The following is a 17,619-nucleotide window of genomic DNA, read 5'->3' as shown; positions in this document are numbered from 1 at the left end:
ATAGGATTGAATGTTGTTTAATTGAAATTAAGAATTTGATGAATTATAATAAATTAATTTTTTGAATGATGATAAAATAGAGATTTTAATTTATGGTATACCCAACATACTTTTAAAAAATTGATACTACGATTAATTTTGAAATTACTGTTATTGAATCTCCACCAAAGTAAAAAAAAAAACAACAAAACAACAAACTATTAGCGCCTTATTTTGACTGCAACCTATCAATGTCAGTTACCATATTACATTGAAATAAGAAATAAAAATAAAATTTGATACTTGATTCCTTTGAATATAGCTGAACTACAAGTGCTCGCTCCACATTTTTTCTGATTTTTATCCAACCCAATATTGGAGCTATTCCACGTTTCCTATATTATGTTTAGATGTTGCCATGTCTTGTTTCTTCATACAGAGGAGGGCGGATAGCTTAATTTGCTCGCCCAGTACATAGAGTTTGCGGGGGTTGTTAGCCAGTCTCGTTGTGGTCCCCTCAGTCGAAAGTTAAGGCGCGCATGATTGATACTAAGTTTGAAAGCCAGATTTTGTGTGGCTGGATAGCTCAGTCTGTTGTGCGACCGCTCGCTGTCCTCTCTCTCTCTCTCTCTCTCTCTCTCTCTCTCTCTCTCTCTCTGTCTCTCTCTCTCTCTCTCTCTCTGTCTCTCTCTCTCTCTCTCTCTCTCTCTCTCTCTCTCTCTCTCGCCAGGCGGAGGGTGTCGTGACAATTGGATCCTGAGTTTGACACTGACCCCGTGACTTTTTATTCTTTATTTTCTTTTGGCACTTCTACATACCCTATTTTTCTCATCATTGTACAAAAAAAAATGCTGTTGGACTAGCTTTGAAAAAAAAAAAGACAAAAGATAATCTGCTTCTGATCTCCTTAGAGAGTTGCACTGGTTTCAGCTCGTGAAAATCTCAAATTAAAACTTGTGTTTATAACCTGTCAATAATGTTAATTGTGAACTGCAAATTGAAGTTTTTATTTAGTCAAGAGTTACTCAACAATACTGAAGGAAATTGAATATTCATAAAACATGTTATTATATTACTCTATATTTCAACAAACGAGTAATCCATGGTGCCTTTGCAAATTTGGATGTTTCAACCCACATGACATATTTCCTTGACTTGTATAGCATTTTATTACAAAATGGATCTGGCAATCGTCAGAAGACTACACAAAAGTACCAGTTGTGTTTAAGATGGAGTGGCAGCATATTTTATTATGCCTGCTATTGCCTAGTATCTTCTGGTACACAATATTAATATATATCCTTACAACTTTTTTTTGTGTGCTGTACTCTGAAAACAAAACAAAACACGTATTTACATTTTTTTTGCCAGAATACTCGTCCTTCAAAAATTGATCGAGTAAAATCACCCTCAACTTGGCAAAAACTTTCAAACCTGGCTTGAAGGAAGACTTCCTGAGGTCCCAGGTTTGAGAGTTTTTACAAATATGAGAGTAATTGTAATCGAAGGATATTTGAAAAAAAGAGTTTTCTGGACAACGTTTCATCTTTAAGTACGTGTCTTTCAGACTATGGAAGCTTTTGACCACCTCGAATACAATGGAGATTAAATCAATTAGTAGGCAATGTGCGTGGCTAGCTGCTAATAGAATTGATAACAATTGGTTTTAACTCGTTGGATTTGGACAGCTTGTCTAATCGACGTGTACACATTTACAGGTCTGATAACCCAACTTGTTATGGGCTCATTGTTGTAATAGAAATACTATGAAACCAACACAAAACATTGCCTATAGCAATAAAAAGTAATGTTAAATCGAACCCATTATAGGAAACAAAAGTGTGATGTCAAAAAACGGCGTCCAATCTCATTGGATGTGTAAAACCACACTTCCGGAGGACTGGATACATACTTGTGTAGTTGATCTTCTGGTTTCAGAGTGATGGCACCTTATTTTCCTGTTTAAATATAATATACTGGTCGTCAATAAAGATCATCTACGCTCTTTTACGTCCCGTCATCCTATGAATCTATCACCTTATGATTCAATATTTAACCTATTCATTATTATTCCTCCGAATGACTGATTACATACACATTTCCTATCATTTTGAACCGTTAGAGTAGAAGCTGCCGTATTGCGTTCGGTTATCAGACATATGCACGTCGTGTCTCTTTACACTACACTTTTTAGAATTACAAAGGAAAAAACAAAACAAAATAAAAAGATTTAAAAAATAAAAAAAATAAAACAAAACAAAAGTAAAAAAAAAACAAAACAAAACAAAACAAAAAACAAAACTAAACAGACAAAAAACAAACAAATAGAAAAACAAACAAACAAAAAGCAAAAACAAAAACAGAAAACAAACAAGTAAAAAAAAAACAACCCCTCCCCCCCCAAAAAAAAAGAAACAAAACGAAACAACAACAAAAACAAAACAAACAAAACAGTTCGGGATTGTGCGTGTTGACACCCTCTATCAGGTCAAACCGTTGGTAAAGGAAGTTTATAATATCGTATATCTTAATATATATATATATATATATATATATATATATATATATATATATATATATATATATATATATATATATATATATATATAATATCGTATATCAAAACTATAAACTTTCGATTACTGTTAAAATGAATGTCTTATCGAAGGCAACAAGCATCGTTTCTTAAAGTGGCCAAAACTGCAACTATTGTATGTTCATTTTTACTCTAACATCACTCTTTGGCATTTTGATCATTCCGACATGAAACCGTTTTCAAACGTTGGTCACTTTTGGATGGACGTTATGACGTCAATGGAGTTATATGAATGTCGGTGTTGTATTGCTTGATATTATGATTCCCACGAGTCAATAGATTGTCCAGACACTTATTAAGATGCTTTTGTTTGTGTGTGTCTTCATCACGCACGTCATTATAAACTGTTTGACCAATGACGATAGATTGAGATTTATATATATATATATATATATATATATATATATATATATATATATATATATATATATATATATATATATATATATATATATATATATATTTATTTTAAAAAATTTTTTTTTATTATTTTTTTATTTTTTTATTTTTTTTTTTTTTATGTCGTACTCTTGAAAAACGTATATTTAGAAATTTGGCCAGAAACCCGTCCTTCAAATATCGATCGATTTAAATGACCCTCGTCTAAGCAAAAACTTTCAAACCTGGGACTTCGCGAAGGTTTCGTAATCGACAATTTCCAGCATCTGTCTTTTTCACCCCATCATAAAAAAATCACTTTGAGACGGTGGTGTACAGATTTTGTCATTTTACGAACATTTTATAGAGCTAAGAAAGCCTTGATTTCGCAACATAGAATGTGTACCAATTTATCACTGACTGTACATGAGACGAGCATCGTAATGGTTTTGGGGCTAAGGATAGTCGTTCTCACATTTATTTTTTCGTTTCCATATGGTTTTTTTCTTCTTTCTAATTGTGTATGTAATGAGCAGGTACGTTATGACATTATGAGATGCATGTCTTGGGACTCTTGTGTTCTTTTCATTAGTGTCTAGGGATTTATTTACGTTTTTAAAAAAATATTTATTCATTTGTTTATTTATTTAATTATTTATTCATTTATTTATTTGGTTATCTATTTATTTTTATTTTTCATGTTTTTGTATGGGTTTGTGCTTAACATTGGTCTATATTTGCACAATTATGAAATATTTATTTATGTTTGATTGTATGTTGTGTCTTTGCGTTTGTGTGTGTCTGTTTGTGTTTGATTGTGAGAGAAACGAGAAGAGAGAGAGAGAGAGAGAGAGAGAGAGAGAGAGAGAGAGAGAGAGAGAGAGAGAGAGAGAGGGGGTGGGGGGTGGGGGAGTTAAATATAGATAATTAGGTAGATAGGTGAGTAGTTCATAGGGAGGTAGGAAGGTAGATACGGAGATGCTGGATGATATATATATATATATATATATATATATATATATATATATATATATATATATATATATATATTATATATATATGTGTGTGTGTGTATGTGTGTGTGTGTGTGTATCTGTGGTCTTACCAAATAAACAAATCTTTTCATCTATCTATCTACTGTGATGGCAACGCACGCCTCTTTCAGTGATCCATGGGATCAGTATTCAAACACACACACACACACACACGCACACACACACGCACACACACACGAACATACACACAGATAATTTTAGTCCATTTGTAAAGAAGTTGTGTCTTTTTGTCCTTTGGGAGGATTTAACTCTTTCTTCATGTTGGTTTTCAGTCTGGTCTTTGTGTACAGTACATATCATCATCTTGAAAGGTTTATTATAGTCCTCTACACCCACATAACAATTTACTTTATTTTGGTCAAGAAGACTCCAAAAAAAAAAAAAAGAAGGCAGAAACAAAACAAACAAACCAGCAAACCAACTGGGGGCAATTTGGGACTTGTCTTAGTCACCTCAATTCCAAGGTATTTGTTTATTCTATCCGTAGTTACAGCTTCTGCTGATGATTTTACTTTTAAATTGTTTTTTGTTGTTGTTTGTTTAAAGCTAATATACAGACAAAATTTATGTCTTTATTTTGGGGTGAAAGTGACATGGCCGTCAATGATAATTGAAAATTCCAAATTTTAAACTAGAATTGCAGTAATTGTAATCAACTTACATGCATAGTGAAAGATAAATGTTTTTCAAAGATCTAAAATAAAGAAAATTGTGACAATTATAACTAAATTTGGAGGTTTTGGCTCCAACTCGCCTTCCATGAACGTTCATGAAGTCACTAAAAACCTTAGGATTAAACAAAACGACACGGAACTCATAAGTATAATTCTATTTGAGAAGATGATTGTTATTTGGAACCGTCTATAGGTTATAAACTTAAAACTTTTTTTGTCTAAAAAGCCCCCCCCCCCCCCCCCCCGTCCCCAAGGGAACGAGAGTTTCGCTTGGTTTACAAAATATTTACCTGGAAAATAAAGAGAAGTCAAATCAAACAAACTGGTTTTCTACTTTTTCCATTTTCTTTCCTCAAGTCAATGTCTAAACCATCCACACAAAGACGTCACGGAATGTTTGGTTGTGTGGAGATTTACCTGCCCTCCGTATTCTGCCGTACTCTAAACATGTATTTAAAATTTGGCCAGAAAACCCTGCTTTCAACAATCGATTAAAATGACCCTCATCTTGTCAAAAACTCTCAAATCTGAGACTTCACTGAAGTCTCAGGGTTGAGAGATTTAGACAAGTCGAGGGTCATCTTAATCCACCATTCTCTGAAGGATGAGTTTTCTGGCCAAAGTCTTAAAACGCGTTAATTTTTTTTTCAGAGCACAGCAATATTCAACTTGGTTTCGTCTATTTTGAGTGAATAGAAAATATCATCTTTTTTCTTGAGCTCTCTGTGTTGTGTTAAGCACTGCCATTATCCATCTCACCGTCAGTGTGTTGTCACGTAAACACTGGTAACCTTTCATATTATACACTCCACTCGAATTTCTCTCTCTCTGTATGTGTGGAGATCTCGCGAAATTATAGAAAGGCATATTACAGTCGGGCACTTATTCTTTAAAAAATATTACAGTCCGGCACTTATTCTTTTTATTGACTATTTTATCGTGGAAATTAAGATATAATGAGACGAATATTTTGAGCCGTCAAAATCTGTCTGTTGTTTCGCGCAAAATCAGACCACTTTAAATAGTAATTCTAGTAGATTGCAACTTTTACCGTACTCTGAAAAAAAAAATGACCCAAAAATTCGTCGTTCAATTAACAATCCATTAAAATGATCACTTTCTCAAAGTCCCAGGTTTGAAAGATTTAAAACAATATTAGGGTCATTTTATTCGAGTTTTCGGGCCAAATTTTCAAAAAACACCCAGAGTGTTATAAACTCTTAATTATTATTATTTTTTTTTTAGAGTACAGCAGTGTCCGTGGTATGGACATTCGGAACGTTTACCAATGCATGGTTAAATAATAAACTGACCCCCGTTGTGATCCATTCTGAAGTCATTATTATTATTATTATTATTATTATTATTATTATTATTATTATTATTATCATTATTATTATTATTATTATTATTATTATTATTATTATTATTATTATTATTATTATTATTATTATTATTATTATTATTATTATTAATTATATATTATTATTATTATTATTATTATTATTATTATTATTATTATTATTATTATTATTATTATTATTATTATTATTATTATTATTATTATTATTATCAGTATTATTATTATTATAGATATAATGAGGGTTATTTTTATCCATCAATATAATATCCAATGTACCTGGCTTTAGTCAAACCAACCGTGTCAGTAGAGTAGGAAAGCCCTTTACATTGGATGTGTCCTCGAGGAAGAATTCCATCTTCCTGATTTGACTGCGTAATAATAGAATTAACCAGATACATATATTGTGTGACTGGTCTCCTTGAAACGGTATTTTGTCGGATTGATCCAGAAAGTGAACATTCCACCTTTTTCCAAATATATGAGACCGGGGTCAAGTTTTGTTGATTTGGTGAAAATTTATATAAATATGTAAATATTTCATGAGTGAGAAACTGAATTGTCACATTTCTGTTTATTTTCTATTTAAATTAACCTTTCGTCATTTGGTTTACTAACAATACTATACTGTTTAGAGGCGCCGGATCACATTTTAACACGTGCCTACTTGAAAATCTTAAAATTCGTAATAAATGGGAGATAGAAATTGTATTTTCTATGATTGACTTTAAAAATCAATTCATCCTCACATGGTTTAAATATCACTTCGAAATCCTTAAATTATGTAGTCTGGCATCAACTTTAATTTTAGATACGTTTCAATGACTTAGAAATGCTCATGAAGTTCTTAAATCGGAGGCAAAAATTCGAAATTTTACGAATTTTGAATTCGTAACACAAGGCAGGTCTGCATTTTATAACATTTCAGGACTGGCTTGGAATGACAGGTTTATAATGTATTCTAGTTCCAGGTGCTGGTTCTATCACCATAACGCCATTATTAATTTACTAAAATATTATAGGCCTTCATACTGGTGGTTATTGTTGCTGTAAATGGTGATTGTATTGTCTGTATTAATATTATTCATCTTGGTAATAATATGATGATGGTAGTGTTTTTTTTTTTTTTGGTCGGTGGAAATAATGTAGCTGATTGATATGTGTATAGTGGTGTACTCTAGAGTATCAATTAGAGGGGAAGGGGGGGGGGGGGCACTTTGGCCAAACTTCAATTAGAAGAAGGGGGGGGGGGGGGGGGGGGGGGGGGGAGCGCAATTTGACCAAAGAAGAAGGGGCTGGGGCGGGAGGGCGTAATTTGATCAATCTATAAAAATAGGTGGGAGGGTGCGCATTTCGGCATTTTCTAATTTAGGCGAGGTGAGTTGTGATGTATAAATAAATGGCTTTCTTTCAATCAAATACACTTCTAGTGAAATGACATCGAATTTTTGTTGTTGTTGTTGTTGTTGTTGTTGTTGTTGTTGTGATATCCCTCTTGGTGAATTTTTACCCGCACATTTCGTGAGCTGAAATTAATAGGGGGCGCAGGGGAAGGAAGGGGGTCCATTTAATTTTAATACAGTAGAGTAACGTGCATGTTGAAACGCTGCTGCTGGTGCTGTTGGAGGTGGTGGTGGTAATGATGATGATGGTGGTGAGGAAGATGATGATGATGATAGTGGTGGTAGTGATGGTGGTCGTAGTGGTAGTGGTTGTGGAGACGACGTCAAATGCCGGTACAAGAGTGTGGACACAGGTCCGTCGAGTGGTGGCGATGATCAAAAGGCGGGAGAAAGAGGGGATGGGAATTAAGACATGAAAGGGGGATGCTGGAGGGGAAGGAGGGAGAGAGAGAGAGAGAGAGAGAGAGAGAGAGAGAGAGAGAGAGAGAGAGAGAGAGAGAGAGAGAGAGAGTCACCCTCTAGAATTACCAAGATACAAGAGATGACAGTGGAGGAATGTATGACAAGTTCAGTGTGATATATACATCATCATCATCATCATCATCATCATCATCATCATCATCATCATCATCATCATCATCATCATCATCATCATCAACATCACCATCATCATCATTGTACACTATAATGAGACCTTAGTTTTAAAGATATTCCAATCCTAACAACACCGCACCCATCACCACATCACGGTATATAATTTAGACTATAGTCGATTATTTTAGTCTATAAGTAAGCCAACCACTGCTGATTACATCAACCGCCACAACGTTAATGATCTATCGAAATAGATCTGCTACATACATAGACTCCACTTGCCTTCCCGCCCACCTCACGTTACATCAAACGACGAATTAATTAGAGTTGTTGACTGGTATGCTAACATTTACCAGAATGGTCTCCTGATACTGATAACTAGGGTTTAATTCTCTACTCTATACTAGCCATTTGTCTTATGTAAGGAACGCCAGTCCTATGTCTGAAGGGCACTGAAGTGTCATTGTAACCCACGCCCTCAAAAATAAATGGTATTGTGTCGGAGTGTTTTTCATGCCGAACATCCAATTTGCCGTCGAGAATATGAATCTCTGGATGGTTTAATTTATATAGTTAATTTTGGAGAATTTTTATATCGGGCGAGTGGAAAAAAACCCCAACCCCCCCCCCCCCCCAAAAAAAAACAATACAAAACAAAACAACGATCTCTACCCTCTCGGAAAATTTAGAAACCTGTTTTCTATACGTGATACAAGTCATGATGCGAATGGTGAAAATCTACCATAATGAAACCCATTTTTGTATGTTATGTACTTTTCAAAAATATACAGTGAGTTTCTTTAAAAAAAAAATATTATTGACACATTTCAGTTTTGAATGACTCGAGAGCTATGTAAGATTTCATCAAACGATTTCTGCATTATGTGTAGAATTTATTCAAGTTTTGATTGATATAAGTTTTAACACTGTGCGTCCTTTAGTAGCTGAGCTATGACGTCATCAGTAGAAAAGGGTGATTTTGACATAAATCGTAATTTATTTTGGCTTTGTCTGACATGATTCTTGAAAGTTTATTTCATTTAACATGTCAATCTAAGGATATTAACTTGGAACATTGCCTTGACACTGTAAAGTTCTTTTGTGTATGACGTCACCTTAAGACAAAATAAGAGACGCCGTTCGCTCTTGTCATTCATGCTGCAAAAGACTTGGGACGAACTGGACGGACGCTTGCGTCTTGTCATTCAAATAGGGTGGTGGTAACTTTAGATCGGACAATGGGCATGGTCTATATTACATTTCCATGTGCTCGAGGTCATTGGTCACATTTCAAAGTGTACTCAAAATGACCTACATAGTGAGAAGTGTTCACTGTTTGAGAAATATCCAACGTCACAATTGGCCATTTTGCTCAGCTTGAATCATGGGTATGTTAACAACTTTCATAAACAAAGCAGCGTGTTTACTTTCATTGAGAAATGTCCAATCGTTGTGCAGCAACAAATCATGTGATTGATGACTTTGTTGGACGAAAACCGGAATATAGATCGCTCCCATTGCGCAAACACACGATCACAAGTAAGATATCAAACAAACAAAAACTTTAATAAATTTTAATTAATATGTTGAAAACCAAATTGATGTCATTGCAGCTGTTCTTGGGGTATTCAAACCTGAAATGTGTCAGTGATTAAAAGCACACACATTGTAAATTACGATTTTTAAAAAAATTACCCCTTTCTACTGTCATCATAGCTCAGCTACCAAAAGGGCGCTCAGTGTTAAAACTTATATCAATCAAAACTTAAGTAAATTCTGCACCAATGTCAAAAAACAAAAACAAAACAAAACTTTTGATGAAATCGTATTCAAATCTGAAATATGTCAATAACAAAACAAAAAAAAAAAAAAACAAAAAAAAAAAAAAAATACAAAAAAACATACTGTACTTTGAAAATTTTTAATTTTACGGTGGTTTGATTAAGCACATCGCATTTTTGCCATAACGAAGTCTTTGGACGTCATTCTAAAATTTGATGTATTTATACCTCGATCCTCCTCACCCCCCTCCATTTGATTTATGACCATTTGCAGCCTCCCCCCCCCCCCCTCATTGATCCGGTTGATTTTCTGGTGTCTTGAATAGTAATTGGATCCCATGCATTTTGAATCCACTTTTTAAAAATTCTGCTTCTGTGTGAACTGGGGCAGTACATTTATTATGAAGCATGTTGGGCGTCATTGACCAAATCGTGCAGTACATCGGATTCAAGTCAGGCCTCTTTGGAAGCAAATCGTCGTCTTTAGAAATAAATCGATTGTCACTCTATCATAATTAATACTGTAGTGTTAATGGTATAGGAATTTGCCTCGTCTTGTTGACAAACAAAAATACACTAGAATCAGACTTTTTCCGTGACTAAACCTTTTCATCGATGCTCGTCAAATGTAACACATGAATCGATCTGAAGCCATTTGGAACACGATTTGGTAGCCAATATTTATTAATTGTGCGTACAGTTGATTTTAAAATAAGTGAATGTTCTAAGACGGTAGTAGTAGTCCGGGAACGTTATTTATATGATGCGATTAATTGAGCTGATTATTCACACATAATTTTCTCATTGATTACACTTGATACACGATCTAATTATAGCGTGTAGTTGTATATTTTCAAGACCACAGGAAATAAATCTCTGTTTGCTTATCATTAAGTTATTATTGTCCTTTATATTCTTTATCACCAGTTTATCTGCTGATACTTTCATTCGACGTCAACAAATTTCTCCCTGCAAAATTTTAACGTGTTACGTCAACAACTACTGTTACTGGTTTAAAGATTTGTGTGTAGAATGTGATTGGCATTACACATTCACACACGCACACTCGTGATTGTGTTTGCATTTAAGACAGTTTTCCTTGTGTTTTCTTGTGCAGACTACTTTATTATATTGGATTTACCCAGGCTGTTGTACAATCGCAGGCTTGAGAATAAGATTGGATTTACCCAGGCTGTACGCTGTTTTACTATCGCAGGCTTGTGGATGAAATTGGATTAACTCAGGCTGTACGCTATCGTTAAACGAGGAGTTGTGAATGATATTGGATTTACCCTGGCTGTACGCTGTTGTACTATCCGCAGGATTTCATGCTTGCCTGACATGATTCGAACACCTGTCAAACAGTACCAACGAGGTGAGTATAACAACACTTTTTAACATACCTTAACCATTCGTAACTACCCCTTCCCCTCCTCCTCTTCTTTCGTCTTCTTCTAGTCCTCCTCCTCCTCTTCTTCTTCTTCTTCTTCTTCTTCTTCTTCTTCTTCTTCTTCTTCTTCTTCTTCTTCTTCTTCTTCTTCTTCTTCTTCTTCTTCTTCTTCTTCTTCTTTTTCTTCTTCTCCTCCTCCTCCTTGTCGTTAAGCTCCTCCTCTTCCTCCCCCTCCTCTTTTTTCTTCTCCCTCCTCTTCCTCCTCGTCGTTTCCCTCCTCCTCCTCCTCCTCATTTTCCTCCTCCTCGTCGTCGTTTACCTCCTCCTCCTGCTCCTCCTCCTCCTCTTTCTTCTAATCCTCTTCTAGTTCCTTTTCTGCCTGCTCACCCTCCCCCCCCCTCTCTCTCTCTCTGCTCTCTCCCCCCCCCCTTCTCCTCTTCCTCACCACACCCACACCATCTGATATTTTTCTCTTCATTTCTTGTATCTGTTTTTTAAATGGCCTTTAGTCAAATGTTCCCCCCACCCCCCCTTCCCACCAAGCTGGAATTGGCACTTCCTCTTTTCTTCATTGATTTTCTCAAATTTCTTGTCCTTTATTGTCCTTGTCTTATTATATAATTGGCAAATTGGATTTTCAGTTACACTAAGGCTGTGAAACCAATGGCTTAATCGTCGCCAAATTTTTCACGGTCTTACAATTGGCATGAGAGTGATTAGACAGCGTGGTGATTTTATCGAAAAAACAAATTTGTTTTGTCAAATCTCATCGAAAACAAGCGCCAGACAACGGTTAAGCGAGTATGACAGTGAGGTGGGAATCTTCGCATTGATCGATACCAGTTAGTGGTTTCTCTCGTTATTTTGGATACAATCAAATTCCTACAATTTATATGAAACATTTTCGGTAATCATAAGACTCTGTCTATACATTCTGCTATTAATACAGTTATGCAACTTTATATGATTCAATATGCAACCTATTCATTTTTAGTAAGTCCTCCTTACGACTGTTTACACACTTCCGATGAGTTTTGTACTGGAAGAGAGAATTTTGTGATGTCACGACTTTCACTTCCCATTGCAAGTCTGATAACCGAACGCTATTAGGCCATTGATTTAACATTGTTGTAATGGGCAATATTTATCGTTGGTTTGTGAGTATTTCCGTTACAACAATGAGTATGGACTCATTTGGGTTATCAGACCTGTAAATATGTTCGCATTAGGCGAACTTGATTTTTCAAATTCAATTCTTAGCCTTTACATTTTAAAAAAATGAATGAAAATAAACGTCTTCGTTGGATAGATGGCACCGTTCTGAACATTGGGAAAGATTTCTACGATAAGTGAGCGAAATAAATGCAGAAAATATCTCTCCGTGCCAACTTAAAAAGCTCCGTGGAATTCTCTTACTAAGTTGCAAAATGTTTTCTCTATCAAGACAATAGAAATTAAGTTCAAACTTTACTGAATCATACAGTTGGAGTCGATCAATTCATCACGTTCATTGAACAGACAGTTATGCTTATATATTATACATATATGTGCATACGATTGTGTTAACCGCTATATTTTATTCCCATCGTGTTTATCTGACATTACGTCGGATTGAACTCAATGAAGAAAAGTTAGTTTAAACTCAAAATAGTGAAAATTTACAAACTCTCTCTCTCTCTCTCTCTCTCTCTCTCTCTCTCTCTCTCTCTCTCTCTCTCTCTCTCTCTCTCTCTCTCTCTCTATATATATATATATATATATATATATATATATATATATATATATATATCCTTCTATCCATCTATCTATCTATCTCTATCTCTCAATGTTAGAGAAATAAAATTCCATCTATCCAACGAAGACAAACAAAAGTAAACAAAAGAAAAAAGGAAAGCAAAAAAAAAAAAAACAACAAAAAAAAAAACAAAAAAAAAAAAAAACAAAAAAAAAAAAAAAACACACAAAAAACAGCAACCCAAAACGATAACAATAACCACCAAAAAAAACCCCCAAAACAAACTAAAACAAACCAAAATAAGCGAGCAAAATAAAAAAACCTTCCAAAAACACACACACAAAACAACAACAACAACAACAAAACTACCACTACTACTACTACTACTACTACTACTACTACTACTACTACTACTACTACTACTACTACTACTACTACTACTACTACTACTACTACTATTATTACTACTACTACTACTACTACTACTACTACTACTACTACTACTACTACTACTACTACTACTAACTACTACTACTACTACTACTACTACTACTACTACTACTACTACTACTATTACTACTACTACTACTACTACTACAGAATACAATAAACAAAAAAACACCAATCAAAACAAAACAATCCGGAAGTCATTCTTGAAACCTACCCTGAAAAAAAATCAGTTAACCTTAGACGTAAAACCATCACCACTCACGACACCTTAGGTATCTATCTATTACTGCAGGCAGTTTGAATACCATTTCCTCTTTTAGAAACTCCTTCTGACACGAATAATCCCAGGGTCAATTCCTTATCAAGTCTCATGTTACTAATTTTTAAATTAAATCTTTTTTTTTAAAAGGTCATTATCCCTATACCTGTTTATTGTCGTATTTAAAATATGGAGATAGATCTAAACTGGCAAAGTGACGACAAACATTGGGTGTCTCCCATTCCTGAGATTTAAAAAAAAAAAAAGTCTCATTTTACGACCAAATTTCTAGACTAGTCTACGATCTTCGTTTTCAGAATAAAAAATATAAAAGATTATGTAACTGGAAGCAGACTGACGCTGGGAAACGAAAATTATTGAAACTAAAAGTCATCAATCCCATTCTCTATTTAACAAAAAAAAAAAAAAAAAAAGAAAAAAAGAAAGATTCTAATTCATTTGAGTCACATTCTGTATTTGAATGGTTATCTCTCTCTCTCTCTCTCTCTCTCTCTCTCTCTCTCTCTCTCTCTCTCTCTCTCTCCTCTCTCTCTCCCTCTCCCTCTCCCGCCCCCCCCCCTTCAGGATTGTCTGGTACATTTTTAAAAAAGTACCGAACAAGTCGCAGAATAATGTCATGTGGTCTGAAAAAAAATTGTCGAACTTTTCCAAGCATAACTTTTTATTTACTAAAATTAAAATGCACATAAAAGTGGGAAAAAAACCCCTTAATTTTCTTATCCCGCTGCCATGAGTAATTGAAAAATATAAAAAGGTGTGTATCAAACAGTGCCAGACAAAGCAGAAAGAAAATTACAATGCTAAAATATTAGCCACTGCGTGTCCGGGTTTGATAAAAAATCTTGTAAAGTTAAGGGTGTGTATTTGCATATTGTATGAAATGTTTTAATTTGTCTGTTAGATGGTATTTTATGTGATTTGATTTTAAAAAAAAAGCCAATACGCCAAACTACGTAAATAATGTCCTGGTTTTTAACAGTTTGACATTAAACATGCCAAACTGGCATCATGTTCACGTTTTATTGCTACGATGTTGTTTAGTAATAAATTTCACTATCCAACCTATATCCGTATGTTCTGAAATAAGGGGACATGACCCACCGCTGTTTTCAATCAAATATTGGTAATGACTCGATATCATACTACAAACTGTTTGTTATTTGGGGTCGTTTGCCCTCGGGGTAGCCTAACACACATCTCACTATTATCAACCAGTCACGTGTGGTTATTTCCCACTGACAATGCTGGGAAACCTGCACCATAATATTTTCTACTCGGATATTGATGGGTACTTAGCTGGAACAGATATAGCTGTATTACACCATTGGTAGAGAGTGGTGTGCTCCCATATTGAGTACGATAAAAACAAGCGAAAACAACTCGTAAGCCTTCTTAGGTGTTTTTCTTTTTTTTTTTTTTAGGTACAAATGAGATACAGGCATTAGGGTGAGCGCAATTTGTTTTGCAAAATGCTTGTACAACGCCGATAACGACGACAAACGACGACGACGACGATGATGATGATGATGACGATGATGATGATGATTATTATTATTATTATTATTATTATTATTATTATTATTATTATTATTATTATTATTATTATTATTATTATTATTATTATTATTATATTATTATTATTATTATTATTATTATTATTATTATTTTATTATTTATTATTATTATCAAATAATAATAATAATGATAATAATAATAATAATGATAATAATAATAATAATAGTAATAATAATAATAATAATAATAATAATAATAATAATAATAATAATAATAATAATAATAATAATAATAATAATAATAACAACAACAACAACAACACAGTCTGAAGTTTCTTTTAAAAGCTGTTGCAAGGTTATTTAATTTTGTCCCCGTAGAATATTTCAATAAAACCCCTTCCAGTGTGCATCAATCAGGTCATCTCTCATGGCTTAAGAAAATCGAATTGATATCACAGCTTCGGGCAAAATAAAGACAAGGGAATGGAACCCTAAACATAACACGGGGGGAAATATGTTTTCGTTTTAAAATCCCTTACAAAAGAGATATAGACATTAGGGTGAGAGCAATAACCTTGGAATCGTTTTTTTAAAAGAAACGTTTTCTTGTCTGGAGTGAAATAGGCCACCGGGTGATCCTATATAATGTGCATATTACATTATGAGCATCTACGAACCTCGTTATTTGTATTTCCAGAGACGTCAAACCTAAAATGTTCAATCAGGAATCAGGAGGTATGAGGTTCGATCCTCAACCAGCTGATGTTTGGGGGATTTTTTTTCTTCTTACTTATATTTATCTCGCTGCTTCATCTTGTAATATTTCATACACACTCTTTCATGTCTTTATCTTGCGCTAGTGCCTGCTTCCTAATTTGTAACTTTGATTAGTCCTAATTTGATATTATATCAACTAAACCAAACATCAATTTTATTCAATGAACACGAATTGTAATGAGATTGTGACAAATATACCCCATTATATGCTTGACTTCATCCTCTTCGCTCCTTGTGAAACATAAGACCTCTATGGTCGTCCGCCATCTATTTCTGTCCTTGGCCATCTTCTTGGTAGTCTTCCAAGTGAGGCCTGCCATTTTCTGTTCGTTTGACAGTGAGCACCTCCGTGTCTGTTTTGAACGCTCCAAGGTTCGTATCCCTTGGGGGTTCCAATCAAGCTACTGGCGGGTGACATTGCTCCCTGGTCTTCTTTTGTATGCAGTCATGTATTATAGGCAATGCCAGGATGTGGAAGTAAACTCCAGCCCGGTTTCCTCGCAAACGGATTCCTCGAACACACGGCTTCCTCGAACTCATTCGAATGCCCCGAATTTTTTCCATATTATTCTTTCTTATCATTCCTTTCCTTCCTCGAACAAATATTTACTTCGAACACGGTTTCCTCGAACTAATGTCACCCAGCCAACGTTAAAATAAATAAAAAATTAAAGTTGTTTTTTTTTATATTGCGCCCGGTGATTTCGACCACTGATGACTTACTGTAATATTGACAGTTACTTATTTGCGTATCGTGTGTATCTATCTACACTGCAAGTGTGTGTATGCAGTATACTTCACATGCAGACACACGTAGCCACTCACACACTCCATCGATGTTTCGCCTAAAAGAACATCTCTGCTTATTCTCATCACTTCGCCATTAGTTCCAGTAACATTCCCATGGGCCATGATGTGATAATGGTTGGCTAAGGCGGTAAATGAATGTTGATTCAGTAGTCCCCTTTCGACACACACACACACACACACACACACATACACACACGGACACACTTGTAACATATCAATAAAGTAAATAATAATAAAGTTCCCTTAATTCATCCTCGTGCCGAAATTTGTCTTGGGGTTTATTCAAGGGGAAGACCGGAATAACCCAGGTGTCAGCCGCAGGACTGCGCCGCAAATTGAGCTAGGTAGAGGTGGCTTGCTGACTTGCCCCATAACACGGTGGATATTCGAACTAGGTATCTTTCGGGTACGATGCAAAGACCATACCGCGTCATGGCGATGTACGGTTTCCTCGAACGTTTTTGCATGTCCCAGGAGTTCGGAGAAACTGTGCTGGAGTGTATGTCAAGAGGTTTAGTGACTCCACGTGAATGGAAATTGGTGAGAAATTTGACCACAGTACCACAGTTTTGATTAAATCTTACAGATTATATCAGGATTCCGGAGTTTGGACCCCGGGGGTGATTGTCATTCGTGACTTTAATTAAAATCTCCTTTTGAGTTAAGCGGACTTATCAGACGAGAATTGTCTCGAACCGTTGACATATTTCGTAAAAACTCGTCTGGCGTTTAACGTGTTCTATATAATTTGCCTGTATACAAAAAATTTCCTTGCATTCCTTAAATATAATGGCTTCAAGAAAGAACAAAATACAAATCACAGAATGGTTCGTGCCTAATATC

At 34.9% G+C, this 17,619-nt stretch overlaps 1 protein-coding gene across 5 annotated transcripts in view; it reads left to right on the top strand.

Annotated features, from left to right (window-relative positions):
• LOC144965943 (vitamin D3 receptor-like) overlaps nucleotides 1-17,619 on the top strand; it is a 334,906-nt gene that overhangs the window by 42,739 nt on the left and 274,548 nt on the right. For 4 of the 5 annotated variants that reach the window (XM_078901821.1, XM_078901822.1, XM_078901823.1 and 1 more), the window contains one exon: nucleotides 10,748-11,195. The exons of the other annotated variant lie outside the window; for it this stretch is intronic. In XM_078901821.1, coding sequence (XP_078757947.1) covers nucleotides 11,162-11,195 — 34 coding nt within the window. In that variant the 5' untranslated portion in view covers nucleotides 10,748-11,161. The remainder of the gene's footprint in view (nucleotides 1-10,747; nucleotides 11,196-17,619) is intronic. 5 annotated transcript variants of the gene reach the window in all.

Source organism: Berghia stephanieae, chromosome 2, assembly GCF_034508935.2.
Source record: "Berghia stephanieae isolate SIO BIC M18660-M18661 chromosome 2, UCSD_Bste_1.3, whole genome shotgun sequence".
NCBI classification, from domain to species: Eukaryota; Metazoa; Mollusca; class Gastropoda; order Nudibranchia; family Aeolidiidae; genus Berghia; species Berghia stephanieae.
Note: the sequence above shows the minus strand (reverse complement) of the source record. Positions and strands in the feature narration are given on the sequence as shown.